Source organism: Procambarus clarkii, chromosome 13 (genome assembly GCF_040958095.1).
Source record: "Procambarus clarkii isolate CNS0578487 chromosome 13, FALCON_Pclarkii_2.0, whole genome shotgun sequence".
Lineage (NCBI taxonomy): Eukaryota > Metazoa > Arthropoda > Malacostraca > Decapoda > Cambaridae > Procambarus > Procambarus clarkii.
The window spans coordinates 16,735,814-16,755,813 of record NC_091162.1 but is presented as its reverse complement, the minus strand read 5'-3'; the positions used below and the strand labels follow the sequence as shown (position 1 = coordinate 16,755,813).

Below are 20,000 nucleotides of genomic sequence, written 5' to 3'. Positions count from 1 at the left end.
ACAGGGGGGGCATCAGGGTGAAAGAAACTCTGCCCCAATTTTGTTTCCGCCTCTGCTAGGGGGATCGAACCCGGAACCTCAGGACTAACTACGAATCCGAAGCGCTGTCCACTCAGCTATCAGGCGCCCAAGAGCAGCTGCTGCAAATCCACGAGACGCGCCGACATATGGCATCTACATTGTACCTACAATGATCCAGCGACCATCTTACTATGAGAGGAACTTACGCTACGATGTACAATGACGCAGGAAATCGCTTTCGAGACTAAATGTAGAGGAGCTTGAGGCGCACGGGAGCCGGTCGGCCGAGCGGACAGCACGGGGGACTTGTGGTCCTGGGTTCGATCCCAGGCGCCGGCGAGAAACAATGGGCAGAGTTTCTTTCACCCTATGCCCCCTGTTACCTAGCAGTTAAATAGGTACCTGGGTGTTAGTCAGCTGTCACGGGTTGCTTCCTGGGGGGGGGGGGTGGAGGCCTGGTCGAGGACCGGGCCGCGGGGACACTAAAAAGCCCCGAAATCATCTCAAGATAACCTCAAGATAACCGTACCAACCACGCACCATAGACCATGGCGCCTCTCGAGTGATGCAACTGCAGTACACGTGTATGATATCTTGAGGTTATCTTGAGTTATCTTGAGATGATTTCGGGGCTTTTAGTGTCCCCGCGGCCCGGTCCTCGACCAGGCCTCCACCCCCAGGAAGCAGCCCGTGACAGCTGACTAACACCCAGGTACCTATTTTACTGCTAGGTAACAGGGGCATAGGGTGAAAGAAACTCTGCCCATTGTTTCTCGCCGGTGCCTGGGATCGAACCCAGGACCACAGGATCACAAGCCCAGCGTGCTGTCCGCTCGGCCGACCGGCTCCGAGATGTAACGCTCGATACAATATGTGGTTGTATAATACAAGAGGAGCCGAGATACACGCACATGCGAGCGCTCTATAATGCATGGTGTGTGTGAGAGTGTGCATGTTTGGCCTCTCATCATCCCTCTGCTGTCTTCAAAGGGGGGGGGGGCCATGCTGTACTTCATCATGTCCTCTCGTGGCTCGTGTGTCCTCGTGTCTCGTGTGTCCTCGTGGCTCGTGTGTCCTCGTGTCTCGTGTGTCCTCGTGGCTCCTGTGTCCTCGTGGCTCGTGTGTCTCCGTGGCTCCTGTGTCCTCGTGGCTCGTGTGTCCTCGTGGCTCCTGTGTCCTCGTGTCTCGTGTGTCCTCGTGGCTCGTGTGTCCTCGTGTCTCGTGTGTCCTCGTGGCTCCTGTGTCCTCGTGGCTCGTGTGTCTCCGTGCCTCGTGTGTCTCCGTCCGGCTCAGACCTCGTGTCTCTCAACGTCTCGCCCGTAATAAAGCTGCGTATTCTGCATATCAATGCGTCTTAACGCGGCGTCACAGAGAGAACGCACAATCGCATGATCTCTTTTAAACGTCACGGTATCAAGAGGGGGAAAAAAAACGTCAAATGGATGACGTTTCTCTGTCTGTTTTCTTGTCCTTCTCTGTCTGTTTTCTCGTGCTTCTCTGTCTGTCTTGGGGGTCTCTGTCTGTTTTCTCGTGCTTCTCTCTGTCTGTTTTCTCGTGCTTCTCTGTCTGTCTTGGGGGTCTCTGTCTGTTTTCTCGTGCTTCTCTGTCTGTTTTCTCGTGCTTCTCTGTCTGTTTTCTCGTGCTTCTCTGTCTGTTTTCTCGTGCTTCTCTGTCTGTTTTCTCGTGCTTTTCTGTCTGTTTTCTCGTGCTTCTCTGTCTGTTTTCTCGTGCTTCTCTGTCTGTTTTCTCCTGCTTCTCTGTCTGTTTTCTCGTGCTTCTCTGTCTGTTTTCTCCTGCTTCTCTGTCTGTTTTCTCGTGTTTCTCTGTCTGTTTTCTTGTGCTTCTCTGTCTGTTTTCTCGTGCTTTTCTGTCTGTTTTCTCGTGTTTCTCTGTCTGTTTTCTCCTGCTTCTCTGTCTGTTTTCTCGTGTTTCTCTGTCTGTTTTCTCGTGTTTCTCTGTCTGTTTTCTCGTGTTTCTCTGTCTGTTTTCTCGTGTTTCTCTGTCTGTTTTCTCGTGTTTCTCTGTCTGTTTTCTCGTGTTTCTCTGTCTGTTTTCTCGTGTTTCTCTGTCTGTTTTCTCGTGTTTCTCTGTCTGTTTTCTCGTGTTTCTCTGTCTGTTTTCTCGTGTTTCTCTGTCTGTTTTCTCGTGTTTCTCTGTCTGTTTTCTCGTGTTTCTCTTTCTGTTTTCTCGTGTTTCTCTGTCTGTTTTCTCGTGTTTCTCTGTCTGTTTTCTCGTGTTTCTCTGTCTGTTTTCTCGTGCTTTTCTGTCTGTTTTCTCGTGTTTCTCTGTCTGTTTTCTCCTGCTTTTCTGTCTGTTTTCTCGTGTTTCTCTGTCTGTTTTCTCCTGCTTCTCTGTCTGTTTTCTCGTGTTTCTCTGTCTGTTTTCTCGTGTTTCTCTGTCTGTTTTCTCGTGTTTCTCTGTCTGTTTTCTCGTGTTTCTCTGTCTGTTTTCTCGTGCTTCTCTGTCTGTTTTCTCGTGCTTTTCTGTCTGTTTTCTCGTGCTTCTCTGTCTGTTTTCTCCTGCTTCTCTGTCTGTTTTCTCTTGCTTCTCTGTCTGTTTTCTCGTGTTTCTCTGTCTGTTTTCTCCTGCTTCTCTGTCTGTTTTCTCCTGCTTCTCTGTCTGTTTTCTCGTGCTTTTCTGTCTGTTTTCTCGTGCTTCTCTGTCTGTCTTGGGGGTCTCTGTCTTTGCTTGTTCTTCTTCTTCTTGCCGTACCTGGAGGTGTTGCATTTGCAACACGTAACACAATGAGACTTGTGTTACATGTCTTTATATGTCTCTTGTTAGACGTGCTTTAGACGTTCTGCCCCTACCTCCCCCTCCCCCCTCCTCCATGTCTCTTGTTCCACTTGCCCCCCCCCCAACCCCCCAACCCCTGTCTCTTGTCCCACCCCCCCCCCTCTCCTCCTCTGAGCATTAGTAACTGTGCATTCTCCTCTGAATCTGAATTGTATTTGAGTGAATGTATTGCGTGTGTCTGTGATTGTCTACTGCTGACCATCCATCCCCCCCCCTCCTCTCACACAATCCCCCCTCCCCCCCTCCCCCCAAGACCCTAGAGGGGACGGATAGGGGGGGGGGGGGGGAGGGAGAGAGGGAGAGAGGGGGGGAGGATTGCATGTGCATAATTCCTTGTAAGTGGTACTTTATTTTGGTACTTCTCTAACACGTGATTTAGGGGGGGGGTTGTTGTGCACGTGTTGGGGGGTTGTGCACGTGTTGGGGGGGGTTGTGCACGTGTTGGGGGGGATTTGGGGGGGGGTTGTGCACGTGTTGGGGGGGATTTGGGGGGGGGGGTTGTGCACGTGTTGGGGGGGATTTGGGGGGGGGTTGTGCACGTGTTGGGGGGGATTTGGGGGGGGGGGGTTGTGCACGTGTTGGGGGGGTTGTGCACGTGTTGGGGGGGATTTGGGGGGGGTTGTGCACGTGTTTGGGGGGGGGATGCGTGCACACGCAGCCGCATGCGGTCTTCTATAATATATATGTGTGTGTGTTGTATTTCTGTTGTAGCGTGTTGTGGCAGGTTGTTGTGCTCTCTCTCCTCGCTGGCCGTAAGCGGTGGGGCGGAGCAAGTGAGAATTAGCAAAAGTGGTCATCCGTTAATTAGAAAAGAGGTCGGAAATCGCGTGAGCGGTAATCGGTCATTGGGTTGTCGCGATAGACGGACAGACAGACAGACAGAAACACACACACACACACACACACACACACACACACACACACACACACACACACACACACACACACACACACACACACACACACACACACACACATTGGTTCCTGTCTTATACATGCGTGTGGTGGATGTAGGTCATTGGCCCCCCATGACGTAATGACTTCTGGTTGGCTGGGGGGTGCTGCCCCCTTGTCTCACTTAGCCTGATCGGTACTGCGACTTTGATTGCTGGGTCGGCGTTCGATCCCCCGATGCTCCAAGGGAGCAAGGGGGATCAGGGGAGATTACTGTTTCTGCTCGCTTTCTCTCTCTCTCTCTCTCTCTCTCTCTCTCTCTCTCTCTCTCTCTCTCTCTCTCTCTCTCTCTCTCTCTCTCTCTCTCTCTCTCTCTCTCTCTCTCTCTCCTGGGTGTAAATTATATATATATATATATATATATATATATATATATATATATATATATATATATATATATATATATATATATATATATATATATATTACACACACACACACACACACACACACACACACACACACACACACACACACACACACACACACACATACACACACGCAAATAAGCCCGTTCTCAGTGTAAAGATATAAGAAAGATACCCCCCCCCTCCCTCAAACCGCCTGGATAGTTATCTAGATATTTGTGATGGTCAGAAAGCATATTAAGGTTCCAGTAGTAGTCTACTTGTTACTCGACAAGTGAACCTGTATCCTAAGCAGAGAGTAGTCTCGAGTTATAACTTTATTGTAATATAAATCGTTGATTTAAAAATATAATTTCTTTGTTAAATTATTTTTTTTTCTGAAACAGTCTGAAGAATTTTGTTTTATGTAAATGAAATTCTAGTAAATACTCGAATAGTTTTATTATTTTTTATTTCACGTGTTTACATTAATACGGTTTATTAAATTAATAATCCGACATAACAAAACGTAATGTTACCTTAATTACCTTAATATAACCTACCCAAGGATTGGGTAGATAAAAGCACTAATTATGTAATGGTTTTGGAGTGATTACCTCCAGGGGTCAGATTCACGAAGCAGTTACGCAAGCACTTACGAACGCATACATCTTTCCTCAATCTTTGACAGCTTTGGTTACATTTATTAAACAGTTTACAAGCATGAAGACTTCCCAATCAACTGTTGTTATTGTTATAAACAGCCTCCTGGTGCTTCGGAGCTCATTAACTGTTTAATAATTGTAAACAAAGCCGCCAAAGATTGAGAAAAGATGTACAGGTTCGTAAGTGCTTGCGTAACTGCTTCGTGAATCTGGCCCCCTGGACATCTCCGCCCTGAGGACAGGTTAAAACAAAAAAGGATTGATCAGGCTTTCACGCAACCAATAACGAAACCTGTACATCTTTGGAAGCACCACTACGAGTTATGTTTATACCAAGGGTTTCATTAGACCTTGGAGTGTGACATTTGTAAGTTGGTCAACTGTTTTAAAATAAGTGTAAACAAAGCCGCCGTGATTGTTGAAAGATGTAGAGGTTTCGCAAGGGGTTGTGCAAATACTTGACGACAATTCAAATCACGACAACACAGACGCGTTGTAGGCCTAATGAGTTTAGGCGGATATGGTCTAGGTTCTGTTTTGCCTAACCAGAAATCTTATGAAACTGAGAAGTCTGTTGACCAGACCACACACTCTAGAAGGTGAAGGGACGACGACGACGACGTTTCGGTCCGTCCTGGACCATTCTCAAGTCGATTGTTATTGTGTAGGCTGAGAAGCCTATCTTGAGTTATCTTGAGATGATTTCGGGGCTTTTAGTGTCCCCGCGGCCTGGTCCTCGACCAGGCCTCCACCCCCAGGAAGCAGCCCGTGACAGCTGACTAACACCCAGGTACCTATTTTACTGCTAGGTAACAGGGGCATAGGGTGAAAGAAACTCTGCCCGTTGTTTCTCGCTGACGCCCGGGATCGAACCCAGGACCACAGAATCACAAGTCCAGTGTGCTGTCCGCTCGGCCGACCGGCTCCCTATCATGACGGATGCACAGAACAGCGTCAATATTATGGTGCTTTCATTTGAACTAATACGTCGCAAATTTGTTAACGGATTAATCGGTGCTAGTAGAAAATATGGCGTAGTAGAAGCGTAGGGCGGGGCTCTTGGTACTCCCATTTGTAAACTCTTGATGCGTATAGGCAGTGTTGAGGCGCACGTGCACCGCGCACGGGACGCCAGCGTGTAGCCTCGTCAGCCAATCACAATGAACCTTGGCGAGTTTGCGTGCGCGTGATTGGCCGCCTCTCCGGAGACCAGACTCGCTCAGCGACTTTCCTCGCAGCAAGCACAGGAATTTGTAAATATTTTTTTTGCTACTATCTGCATGATGTGTTAAATGTGTTCATACATACATACATAAACAGTAAGGAAGCGTGCAGGACCTTGTATGCCACTTATGTCAGACCAATCTTGGAGTATGCAGCTCCTGCCTGGAGTCCATACCTAGTTAAACACAAGACAAAGTTAGAGAAGATTCGGAGGTATGCCACCAGATTAGTCCCAGAACTGAGAGGTATGAGCTACGAGGAAAGGCTACGGGAGCTAAACCCCACGTCCCTGGAATACAGCAGATTAAGGGGAGACATGATAACCACCTACAAAATTCTCAGGGAAATTGACAGGGTGGACAAAGACAAACTATTTGGCATTTGTGGAACACGAACAAGGGGACACAGGTGTAAATTAGTACACAAATGAGCCATAGAGACGTTAGAAAGAACTTTTTCAGTGTCAGAGTAGTTAACGGATGGAATGCATTAGGCAGTGATATGGTGGAGGCTGACTCCATACACAGTTTCAAGTGTAGATATGATAGAGCCCAGTAGGCTCAGGAACCTGTACACCAGTTGATTGACAGTTGAGAGGCGGGACCAAAGAGCCAAAGCTCAAAACCCCCCGCAAGCACAACGAAGTGAGTACAACTAGGCGAGTACACGTTTATTTACACATACACAAATTTGCATATTCGTATATTCAAGTTTATACAGATACACACGTGTCCGAATGCCAGCCTTCACACACACGTGTCCGAATGCCAGCCTTCACACACACGTGTCCGAATGCCAGCCTTCACACACACGTGTCCGAATGCCAGCCTTCACACACACGTGTCCGAATGCCAGCCTTCACACACACGTGTCCGAATGCCAGCCTTCACACACACGTGTCCGAATGCCAGCCTTCACACACACGTGTCCGAATGCCAGCCTTCACACACACGTGTCCGAATGCCAGCCTTCACACACACGTGTCCTGATCCCTGCCAACACGTGAGCAAAAGACATACATACATACAGACAGACAGACAGACACAGACAGATCAAGATATTACCATACACAATCGTCATAAATTGATCGGGTCAGCGCTATGGAGGTCGCGGCGTCCGGTTCACCGGAAATAACAAATTTCCTCCTTATTACCATCAAAGTTTAAAAGTTTCACAATTGAAATGCGCAAAGTTTCAACACCGCAAGTTTAAAACTTACCAAAAAAAAAAAAGTTTTATAATGCCCAATCTGGGATGTTAAAGAGTTACCTGAACTCTCTAGTGAATGACTCGTTTAATTTTGAAGGTATCGTTAACGTTCAATTTTGAAGGTATCGTTAACGTTCAATTTTGAAGGTATCGTTAACGTTCAATTTTGAAGGTATTGTTAACGTTCAATTTTGAAGGTATCGTTAACGTTCAATTTTGAAGGTATCGTTAACGTTCAATTTTGAAGGTATTGTTAACGTTCAATTTTGAAGGTATCGTTAACGTTCAATTTTGAAGGTATTGTTAACGTTCAGTTTTGAAGGTATCGTTAACGTTCAATTTTGAAGGTATTGTTAACGTTCAGTTTTGAAGGTATTGTATGATAAGTAATTCAAGAGGAGTCATGTGCCGTGTAATTCTGAAGATATCACATGACGGGCATTTCTGAAGATATCGTATATTTATGAAGGTATCGTGGAATATAATCCTGGAAATATCGTGTTGTATAATTTTGGAGGTATCGAATAATATAATTCTGGTGGTATTAGTATAATTTAATTCTGGATATAAAATATCATTCTCGCATAGTATCGTATAATATAGATCTACAGGTATTAATTTATATCATTCTGGAAAGATAATTCGAGCTCATTGTAACTTTATAAAGTTATCCTAAATACCTGTATGATTTGTTCTACTTCCGCCAAGTATATTTGTATTCGCGTTGTATTAATTAAAATGAATTTAGTTACAAGATTCCATAATACTGCGATGAGTGGAGAGTTATGGTAGGAAGTATAGTCGGAACCCTAATGGAGAAGGCTTGGTACCCTCTGGACGACCATACCACGATGCTAGAATAATGTGACTTTTGGGTCCTTAATTGTTTCGATAAGTCTAGAACCCAACTCTTGTCAAAGGTGATCGTGGAGTTGTGAATGCGATGACCGTCATGCTCTTCTCTTTTCGAAGTTGCTGACCTCTATCCCCGACCATGTTCGCCACATTCCCCACGGGAATCACGATGCAAAGTTGGGTGAGGCAAGCCCCAAGCGTCTGGTGTGGCCTTCAGCCTCGAACAGAGAGGCTTTTTACCATTTATACATGTAGCCATAAAACCCAAAACCCCGTTATCTTGAGATGATGAGGTTATCTTGAGATGATTTCGGGGCTTTTTTAGTGTCCCCGCGGCCCGGTCCTCGACCAGGCCTCCACCCCCCAGGAAGCAGCCCGTGACAGCTGACTAACACCCAGGTACCTATTTTACTGCTAGGTAACAGGGGGCATAGGGTGAAAGAAACTCTGCCCATTGTTTCTCGCCGGCGCCTGGGATCGAACCCAGGACCACAGGATCACAAGTCCAGCGTGCTGTCTGCTCGGCCGACCCGTGCAAGAATTTCGGGTCGCCTCACTCACATTTTCCAAGTACCCCCTTCCAGATCTGGGGACAGATACGAGGCCTTTCTAATGGTATAATAACACTTGGAGTATTTGCAGGTCTTTTAATGTTCCTGACGGAGAGTTAGAGAAGAGTGGGTTACATACTCCGTTTATTGGCGTATACGTAATGTTGCTTTTTGGCTGTGTATTGTGCTACTTTTGTCATTGTTGTTCGGCTGGTGATTGTTATTTTCTGGTGATTGTATTGAGGTTTACTCTCTCCCTCTTGTTATGTGACTATAGGGACTCAGTAGGATTGATTGAGGTTCTTGGAGGAATTCTTTAGTGTAAGAATCTCTGTCTCTCTCTCTCTCTCTCTCTCTCTCTCTCTCTCTCTCTCTCTCTCTCTCTCTCTCTCTCTCTCTCTCTCTGTCTGTCTGTCTGTCTGTCTGTCTGTCTGTCTCTCTCTCTCTCTCTCTCTCTCTCTCTCTCTCTCTCTCTCTCTCTCTCTCTCTCTCTCTCTGTCTGTCTGTCTGTCTCTCTCTCTCTCTCTCTCTCTCTCTCTCTCTCTCTCTCTCTCTCTCTCTCTCTCTCTCTCTCTCTCTCTCTCTCTCTCTCTCTCTCTCTCTCTCTCTGTCTGTCTGTCTGTCTGTCTGTCTGTCTCTCTCTCTCTCTCTCTCTCTCTCTCTCTCTCTCTCTCTCTCTCTCTCTCTCTCTCTCTCTCTCTCTCTCTCTGTCTGTCTGTCTGTCTGTCTCTCTCTCTCTCTCTCTCTCTCTCTCTCTCTCTCTCTCTCTCTCTCTCTCTCTCTCTCTCTCTCTCTCTCTCTCTCTCTCTCTCTCTCTCTCTCACACACACACACAAACCCACCCTACTATAGTCTTATGCTCTCTTATCTTCTCGAGTCCTCGCCCTCTCTTCCTCCTCTGTTTCTCCTCCTCCTCTGTTTCTCCTCCTCCTCCGTCCCTCCATTTTTTTATAGCAGTTGTATTGTCTTTATTTGTGGCGTGTTTGTCTTCAACACCTCTTCCCCCTCCCCCCCTCCCCTTCCCTGCTCTTCCACCTTGTCTTCTATATCTTATTCCATTTTATTTCCTTTCCTCTTGCTTTCTAGTTTTACACTACGTCTTTTTTCCATTCGTCCCAGCTTGGCTTTATAGTCTTTTTGACTCCTTCTCTACCCCCCTCTTTCTTCCTTTTCACACCTCTCCTTCGCCCTCCTTTCTTCGGCATCTTCCGTACAAGTATGTTTCGTGGTTTCTTTGTCAAGTCCCTCTTGATCTGGTGGTCTTAAAGGCAATATTTATGAGAGGATGGATGGAGGAGAAGGGGGGGGGGGAATGGATTTTAAAACGTGTACATCAATGATATTGATGCTCTAAATATGACATGTTATTATTATTATTATTAATTAGCAATTGCAAGGGCAACAACGATGGATAACTTAAATATTTTGGAAATGTATAAGAAGTTGGTGAGAGGGGGGGGGGGGGGGTATTAGGGTCTGTCGAAAGAGAAACTGGAAGTGGTGGTTGAGTGGTTACTTGGAAGTGGTGGTGGTTGAGTGGTTACTTGGAAGTGGTGGTTGAGTGGTTACTTGGAAGTGGTGGTTGAGTGGTTACTTGAGCACCTGTTAGAGAAGCCATTCGTACATGTCCCCCCTAATGTCTATAGGTCTTAAAACGATGAGACGAGGTGGTCGAGAGGTCAACTTTTGGGCCGGTCGGTCGGTCGGTCGGTCGGTCGGCCGGTCGGTCGGCCAGGTCGACACAGCAACTTCTAAATATTTCAACAAAGACATTTCCCATTTGCAGGGTCTATGAATATTAATTAATTAAGAAGAGGTTTATGTGGCGGTGGGCGGAATTAACAGCCTGGCCCACTCACTGCCTGGTCTGTCTGTCTTGTCTGTCTGGCTGGCTGGCTGGCTGGTTGGCTGGCTGGCTGGCTGGCTGGCTGTTTGGCTGGCTGCCTGTTTGGCTGGCTGGCTGGCTGTCTGGCTGGCTGTTTGGCTGGCTGGCTGGCTGGCTGGCTGGCTGGCTGGCTGGCTGGCTGTCTGGCTGGCTGGCTGGCTGGCTGTTTGGCTGACTGGCTGGCTGGCTGGCTGGCTGGCTGTCTGTCTGGCTGGCTGTCTGGCTGGCTGGCTGGCTGGCTGGCTGGCTGTCTGGCTGGCTGTCTGGCTGGTTGGCTGTCTGGCCCACTCACTGCCTGGTTTGTCTGTCTTGTCTGGCTGGCTGGCTGGCTGGCTGGCTGGCTGGCTGGCTGACTGGCTGTTTGGCTGGCTGGCTGGCTGGCTGGCTGGCTGTCTGGCTGGCTGGCTGGCTGGCTGGCTGGCTGGTTGGTTGTCTGGCTGTCTGGCTGGCTGGCTGGCTGGCTGGCTGGCTGGCTGGCTGGCTGTTTGGCTGGCTGGCTGTTTGGCTGGCTGGCTGGCTGTCTGGCTGGCTGTTTGGCTGGCTGGCTGGCTGGCTGTCTGGCTGGCTGGCTGGCTGACTGTTTGGCTGTCTGGCTGGCTGGCTGGCTGGCTGGCTGGCTGGCTGGCTGTCTGGCTGGCTGGCTGGCTGCCTGGCTGTCTGGCTGGCTGTTTGGCTGGCTGGCTGTTTGGCTGGCTGGCTGGCTGTTTGGCTGGCTGGCTAGCTGGCTGGCTGGCTGGCTGGCTGTCTGGCTGGCTGTCTGGCTGGCTGTCTGTCTGTCTGTCTGTCTGTCTGTCTGTCTGTCTGTCTGTCTGTCTGTCTGTCTTGTCTGTCTGTCTGTCTTGTCTGTCTGTCTGTCTGTCTGTCTGTCTTCCTTCTCTCTCTCTCTCTCTCTCTCTCTCTCTCTCTCTCTCTCTCTCTCTCTCTCTCTCTCTCTCTCTCTCTCTCGCTCGTGGACCAGACGGTAAATCGACGGGATACCCATCCACTTGGATCATCAGGGGGATCGAACGCCAACCAGCGAAAAGCCAAGCCGTCGCCGTGCCCACCAGTCCAGCTGGACTTGAATTCCTTTCTGAAGTTGAAGCGCATCTATGAATCGTAGGACGAACTGTGATCTGCGCAGGACGTCCTGGGGGAAATAATGTCCATTAAGGGTACGAAAGAGGAGAAGGAGAAGTAGAAGAAATAAGAGGAAGGAGATGGGAGTGGGGGAGATAAACGAGGGAAGAGGAGAGGTGTGAAAGTATATGAGGAACGAACGAAAGATTAAAGAAAGCGAGGGGGGGGGGAGGAACGAATGAACAGGTAAAGAAGAAAAAGAAGTAAATAAAAGGGGGGAAGGATAGTGAAATAGATAATCACTGAGATTAGGACACAGAAGAGAGAAAGAGAGAGAGAGAGAGAGAGAGAGAGAGAGAGAGAGAGAGAGAGAGAGAGAGAGAGAGAGAGAGAGAGAGAGAGAGAGAGAGAGAGAGAGAGAGAGAGGGAGAGAGAGAGAGAGAGAGAGGGAGTATATTTGATAATTAGCAAGGACCATAACAAACAAGGAGATTGACATAATTGTGACAAGGAGGCAGCCATGCCTCTCCTCCTCCTCCTCCTCTTCTTCCTCCTCCTCCCTCTTCGACTTACCCCCCCCCCTCCTCCCTTTCTCCTTCCTGCAGCTATTCCCCCTCCTCACACTCACGGCTCCAGTTGAGAGAGAGAGAAAGAGAAAGAGAGAGAGAGAGAGAGAGAGAGAGAGAGAGAGAGAGAGAGAGAGAGAGAGAGAGAGAGAGAGAGAGAGAGAGAGAGAGAGAGAGAGAGAGAGAGAAGAATGAGGGGCGTGAGGGGGAGACAGGAGGTGAAGGGGACAAAAAGTGCAGTTAGGGAGGTTGGGTGGGTGGTAGGGTGGGGAGGTAGGGTGGGAGTGAGGACGTGGGAGGTAGGGTGGGAGGGAGGACGTGGGAGGTAGGGTGGGAGGGAGGACGTGGGAGGTAGGGTGGGAGGGAGGACGTGGGAGGTAGGGTGGTAGGGAGGACGTGGGAGGTAGGGTGGTAGGGAGGACGTGGGAGGTAGGGTGGGAGGGAGGACGTGGGAGGTAGGGTGGGAGGGAGGACGTGGGAGGTAGGGTGGTAGGGAGGACGTGGGAGGTAGGGTGGTAGGGAGGACGTGGGAGGTAGGGTGGTAGGGAGGACGTGGGAGGTAGGGTGGGAGGGAGGACGTGGGAGGTAGGGTGTAGGGAGTTAACCTCTTGCCAGTATATCCTTTCCTGTGACCCCCCCCTCTTGCTTCTTACGGGGCTATTCATGCCCGTGCCGCCTCTTGGGGTGGCTTTATCTTTATCAATCAATCACCTCTTGCTTCGTTCCTTATCTCTTGGTACCGTCGCGGCGGCTCCTGGTTCCTCCACCCACCTACACCCCCCCCCCCCACCTGCACTTCCAACCACAACCCCCCCAACCAGCTCTACTACCATCTTCCATCTTCTCTACCTACCACCACCTCTGTCATCAAGAGGAATAAAAAAAATCAGTAATCAGTTCAAAAAAATTGTTTGGGCGTACCCAGACCATAGGTTCGAATCCTTCTAATGACTCCTACTAATTTTCTCACTAGTAATATTATTATTATTATTATTATTATTATTATTATTATTATTATTATTATAGAGAAAATTGGTTAGGAGCCGTGGTGGGGACTCGAACGTGTGGACTGACTATTCCCAGGCACACACGCCTCAGATTTTCTCATTTGATGCATCACGTTAGTGTGATTTCTGTATATAAGTAGTAGCCATATATCAGTCTCAGGAGACTATGGCATTGCGCTCTGGTTGTCGGTCTGGAGTGGCCTCTCCAGGGCACAAAGCTAGCGGTAGGTTGATACGGAGGAAAGAAGCTGTTACCCATGCAGCAGGTCCCACGCCCCCCTTCCTCTCCACGGTGCCGAAAGTCTCCAATGGAGAGGCAAACGCCAATACGATTGGTTCTCTATTATTATTCAACCCGTTCTCGCACTTGCTTATAGTCAATATTGGCTTATTTAATAAGTGCATATGTGACATACTAATTGATTGTGAATATTTTAGTTTATCTTGAAAAGCATCATAGAAAACACCGACCTCACCTAACCTTCTTAGTATGTTAAGATAAGCATCTTATTGCTTCTTAATTACAATTATTACTTAACCATTGATAGGTTTCGTAATAATTGTAAATAAGAAGCAATAAGATGCTTATCTTAACATACTAAGAAGGTTAGGTGAGGTCGGTGTTTTCCATGAAGTATTATTGTCCATAATAATAATAATAGTAATAGTATTAGTGGCAGTAGAAGGTGTGGAGGTGGGCCTCAGGGTGCGGGCATCACTGGCAGCCTCCGCCCAGGTGGAGGCTGGGCGGAGATCTTATCTCCTCCACGCTATACAAAAATATGTTTTTCTGAAATATTTGTACCACTGCACGGAAATTAATTATACATTTTTTTTTAAATATTTGGTTATTATAATGCAAATATTTTTTTTACCGATTCGATTACAAGTTTATTCTTTATGTATATATTTTTTTTTTATTGTGAATGGTTAATAGTTTTATTAATGTCTTGGTTCTGTCTCTTTTTTTTTTTGTAACTTTTGTTAAAAAGCACTTTTGTTCCGTTGTTACTGATGAATGGGGACTTTTATGTCATAGAAAATGTGTAATTTATAGTGTGGTGATTGATAGACTTTTGATAGACTGATGACACTGTTAATTCGTCTCGTCTGAGAGAGATTAGGAAATGCTTAACATAAAACGCGATTTTTTTTTGTGTTATAATGTTATAAATGTTCATCGAGGCTGAGATAAACGAATTTGGGGTTCAGTTTGACCAGACCACACACTAGAAGGTGAAGGGACGACGACGTTTCGGTCCGTCCTGGACCATTCTCAAGTCGATTATCTTGAGAATCGACTTGAGAATGGTCCAGGACGGACCGAAACGTCGTCGTCCCTTCACCTTTTAGTGTGTGTGGTCTGGTCAAACTACTTCAGCCACGTTATTGTGCCTTGAGGGTTCAGTTCTTGAGCCTGTTGTGTGTATTCACCTAGTTGTGTTTGCGGGGGTTGAGCTCTGCTCTATCGCCCCGCCTCTCAATTGTCAATCAACTGTTTACTAACTACATTTTTTTTTCTTTTTCTCCACACCACACACACACTCCGCCCCCCCCCTGGAAGCAGCCCGTGACAGCTGACTATCTCCCAGGTACCCATTTACTGCTAGGTAACAGGGGCATTCAGGGTGAAAGAAATTTTGCCCATTTGTTCCTGCCTGGTGCGGGAATCGAACCCGCGCCACAGAATTACGAGTCCTGCACGCTATCCACCAGGCTACCAAACCCCCCCCCCCCCCAGTGGGACCCAGGACGCTGGTTCACCTACCCACCCGTCCTGCTTCAAAGATTTTCTCGTGGATTCATCACGCTGTTGCGGTTCACCTTGTGCATGTGTGTGTGCCACTGCCACTCGGAGGATGAATGTAGCCTGCGTTATTAATAAACAAAACTAGAAAATGGTGGCTTGTAACTTTTCTAGAATAGATGTAAATCGGCAGAAATAAAAAAAATAATTATTAAAATCTTTTAAATATATGTCATCTCTCTCTGGAGATCTTTTGGACAGCGTTCGGGATTCGACGTTCTGAGGTTCCGGGTTCGATCCCCGGTGATGGCAGAAACAAAGTGGGCAAAGTTTCTTTCACATTGATGCCCCTTTTCGCCTAGCAGTAAATAGGTACCTGGGAATTAGACAGCTGCTACTGGCTGCTTCCTGGGGGATGTGTAACAAAAAGAAGGTCTAGTCGAGGACCGGGCCGCGGGGACGCTAAGCCCCGAAATCATCTCAAGATAACCTCAAGATAAAATCCTCTGCACAGAAATGTTAAAATTAGCTTTCTTCAAGGACAATTCTGTTTTTTAAGTCGACCTCTATTGGGAAGAATTTTTTTTTTTTTTTTTTAATTCTGGAGACTCCTAGCGAGAAGACTCTGAAATAGGCATCCTTTGTGATGAAAGTTTTGAATCTCCGAGGAACTTTTAAATCTCTGACCTCCTGGGAGCCGGTCGGCCGAGCGGACAGCACGCTGGCTCGTGATCCTGTGGTCCTTGGTTCGATCCCAGGCGCCGGCGAGAAACAATGGGCAGAGTTTCTTTCACCCTGTGCTCCTGTTACCTAGCAGTAAAATAGGTACATGGGTGTTAGTCAGCTGTCACGGGCTGCTTCCTGGGGGTGGAGGCCTGGTCGAGGACCGGGCCGCGGGGACACTAAAAGCCCCGAAATCATCTCAAGATAACCTCAAGATAACCTCAAGATAACCTCCTCCGAGGAACTCCGTGGAAGAGCAACAAAACGTCATTCACCTTATGATGAGACACTCCAGGAGCTCTATGAACGCCTGGACACACAAGCACTGAACACCAGACTACAGCACCAAGCCGCCAGGGTGTCGAACCAACTGGTCCTCTTAAAAATAACGTCGCTTTCCGCTCGTATGCGCGCTATGGCCAAATTTGGACGTAATTTGAAATGAAATCGACTGACAAAAGGGACGTACTGTCCCGTTTTCTGTTTGAGTCGTCCGGCTTACTCGGAAAGGTTAGGAGAGGAAACTTCCAATTAACGTTTCTCATAACGTTTTGAAACTTATGAGAATTTCCTGCCAACCTAACCTACCAGAGGACCCTTAACTTACTGTTGTTGAAAAAAAAAATCCCAAATTTATTTTCACTTTTTTCATTTTCAAATTACATCCACTTTCGGCCATACGGGTAAATGGCCAAAAGCGACGTTATTTTTAAGAGGACAGATTACGACAACACCATCGACATGTTAGAGGAACCAATGCTTATAAGACTATGCCAAGATGACACGCCTCACTCCCACAGCTGGGAGCCCAAGAGCTTATATTTACTCGGTGGAAACATTTACGGGCTCACCATAGCCCGTGCTACATGGACACTTCGTCCTGGGTAGCTAAATCTTTAACAACAACAACAAGAACAACCTAGCCCCACAATACATACAGAACATCACAATATGTATACAAAATATGTATACAAAATATGTATACAAAATATGTATACAAAATATGTATACAAAATATGTATACAAAATATGTATACAAAATATGTATACAAAATATGTATACAAAATATGTATACAAAATATGTATACAAAATATGTATACAAAATATGTATACAAAATATGTATACAAGTATGTAAGTATGCGTGTTGATGCTACACAACATTCATGTATCAATATCCACATAAGTTTAAATATTTTTGGAAAAACTTTTACACACAGGCGGAAACTTTATCCCCAAAATGAAGAGACATTAGAAAGCATTTTTTTAGTGGCATAGTACTCAATAAATGGAATGCACTAGGAAGTGATGTGGCGGAGGCTGACTCCATACAATGTTTCAAATGTAGATATGATGGAGCTTGAGAAGCTCAGGAACCTGTACACCGGTAGATTGACGGTTGAGAGGCGGGACCAAAGAGCCGAAGTTCAACCCCCACCCCCCTCGCAAAGCACAATTAGATGAGTACACACTCGTAGCTCTGACAAGAGAGTGCAAGCTTATCTTAACTACCACACACACACACACACACACACACACACACACACACACACACACACACACACACACACACACACACACACACACACACACACACACACACACACAGTGCCGCCTCTAAACTGTGAATCATCTGGTATATAGTTGTATTTGTAACATTGGTCAAGAGAAGGGTACACTGTACGGGTGGAAGTACCACAAGCCACCACCATCACCATAACCTGCGATCTGGGAGCCACCAGGACGCGGGTTCGAATCCCCCCCCCCCCGTGTACTCGTGTTTAGGGACGTCCTCCCCTAGGGGCCAGGCCAGCTACTGATAATGACCTTCTCCAGGTTGTAACCCCCACAACCGGTGCCTAGCGCCAGGCAGCTGGGTGAACCGAGGCATCAGGTGATAGGGCACGTGCCTAACCGCTTCCATTCCCCGTATGGGAATTGAACAACCCCGGGGCTGCGTGCTTATGAGTCGAGGACGTAGACTACTATGCTACAGGATGTAGGATGTAGCGTTGTAAAATATATATATATATATATATATATATATATATATATATATATATATATATATATATATATATATATATATATATATATATATATATATATATATATATACCTGGACACTATATATACCTGGACACTATATATATATATATATATATATATATATATATATATATATATATATATATATATATATTTAAATATATATATATATATATATATATATATATATATATATATATATATATATATATATATATATATATATATTTAATAATATTGGCTCCAGTAATTTCAGAATGATTTTAAATGCAACGTTTGTTCAATTTATTTTCCGATGATTTAATTTCAGAATTATGTGTGAACTGTAATGTTTTTAGTTAATTTTCTGATGTTTTCATTTCAAGGACAAATGGAAGTTATGGAGGAGTTATTTTTGGTCAGTGTTGTGCCGTTAACTCCACTCTTAAGAGATGAATATCTTCAGTCTTATCATGCGGGTGTGTCACACTTCACACACACACCTGTCTCAGGTGTTTGGTGACGTCGTCTGGGTGAGGTGACGTCGTCTCCTAGTGAGGACTCCAAGTCTTCACCACTTACGTTCGGTTCATCTCCCAAGACCGTTCCGTCGTATTGACTTCAAACCTACAGCACTTGGGTACGATCATGAAATTGAAGTTCCTATTCAGAGAACCAACACTTACAAAAACAAAAAAAATCCACCTCGGATACCACTGTGAAAAAATGAATGTCGCTTGTATGACAAAGTTTGGGGTACGGAGATGGGAGATTGACACCTGTCAACTATTTGATTTAATACCTGGAATACTTGCACAAGATTTCTGAAGTTTTTTCTTCAAGGATCTTCCAGAGCGGGTCTCGAGCCTCTTGACAGCCTCGTTAGTACGACGCATTGTTATGAGTTCTTTCGTAGAACATTGAAAGTTCTGAAAGAAAGAACATTGAGTTCTTTTCCTTCTCACGTAGTATTTAATTATTTAACAGCAGCATGTGATACTGAACAAGAATAAGAGGTGAATCGTACAGGAACATCGCGCTGAGTTTACCTGGAACATACCTGGGGAGGGTTTCGGGAGTTTATCTCTACTCCCTGAGCCCGGGCCCGACAGGTGTTCAAGGTAAATGATTAAAACGGATTTAGGGTTATATGTCTTACTGAACATCCTGTGTAATGTCTTATGTCTCACCGAGCTTCAGGCTATGGACAGTCTGAGGGTGTGCAAAACACACACACACACACACACACACACACACACACACACACACACACACACACACACACACACACACACACACACACACACACACACACTTTGTGAATACGTTTGAAATGGGAACTCCACAAGGATTCATCATCCATTTGTTATTCGAGGTTCACCAAACCACACACTAGAAAGTGAAGGGACGACGACGTTTCGGTCCGTCTTGGACCATTCTCAAGTCACAATCGACTTGAGAATGGTCCAGGACGGACCGAAACGTCGTCGTCGTCCCTTCACCTTCTAGTGTGTGGTCTGGTCAACATATTTCAGCCACGTTATTGTGACTCCTCGCCCGCGCTTGTTATTCAGTGTTCTCATGCAACAACTTATTAACGTACTCGCAGTTATTAACGACACGTTAGCGGTTACGTCTGTGGTTGAAAATTAACTAATCAATCACTTAAAATAACATGGGGTTGTACCAATGTAACGGTTCTATTGTTACGTAAAGTATGGTGATAAATAAACACAGACACTAAGATACTATATATATATTTGGTCGAATATACAGAAGTACACAGGTGATACTTTGGTGTGAGTTGAGCGCACTGAGCGTCGGTACAGTATCTCGCAAGTGTCTGCTCTAGACCACACTTGAAAGTAGACTAGCATACATGAAACTAGCAAACGCTGGGAGAGCATTTAGAAATTTAGGGAAGGAAGCTATCAGGACTTTGTAAACAACGTAGGCGAGACTCACTTTGGAGTATGCAGCGCCGGCGTGGACCCCCCCAACCTCTTCCCCCACCTAAAAGAAATACGATTGAAAAACTTCAGAGGTATATAACGATGTCCGTACCAGAACTGAGAGGATTACTCTATATAATGCAACTCACTATACGTCAAGTGAAAGACGGAATCGAGGAAACATGATAACGACATGCAAGGTTCTCGGGAATTGATAAGGTTGATAAAGAGGACGTATTCACCGTAAAGACAAAGTAGAACAAAGGGGACATGATTGGAAACTTGAAACTCAGTTCAGTTTCAAGTTTGATGTTAGAATATTATATTTTTTTTTGTTAATTTCAAGGGAATTTAGTAAGTGTTAACAGTGTTAACTAACACTAACAGTGTTAGTACTAACACTGTTAGTTA

The 20,000-nt window shown here is 46.1% G+C and overlaps 2 protein-coding genes across 18 annotated transcripts in view; one reads left to right on the top strand and one right to left on the bottom strand.

The window, feature by feature from the left end:
- The window catches only part of Mef2 (myocyte enhancer factor 2), a 653,808-nt gene that overhangs the window by 488,234 nt on the left and 145,574 nt on the right, over positions 1-20,000 (top strand). The window lies entirely within an intron of this gene.
- On the bottom strand, positions 1,456-2,748 carry LOC138364360 (trichohyalin-like). The gene has a single exon (XM_069323972.1). The coding sequence runs from the start codon at positions 2,746-2,748 to the stop codon at positions 1,456-1,458; it is 1,293 nt and encodes a 430-aa protein (XP_069180073.1).

Excerpts from the sequence above, each read along its gene's own strand:
- LOC138364360 (XM_069323972.1), bottom strand. The coding sequence starts at position 2,748 with ATGCAACACCTCCAGGTACGGCAAGAAGAAGAAGAACAAGCAAAGACA.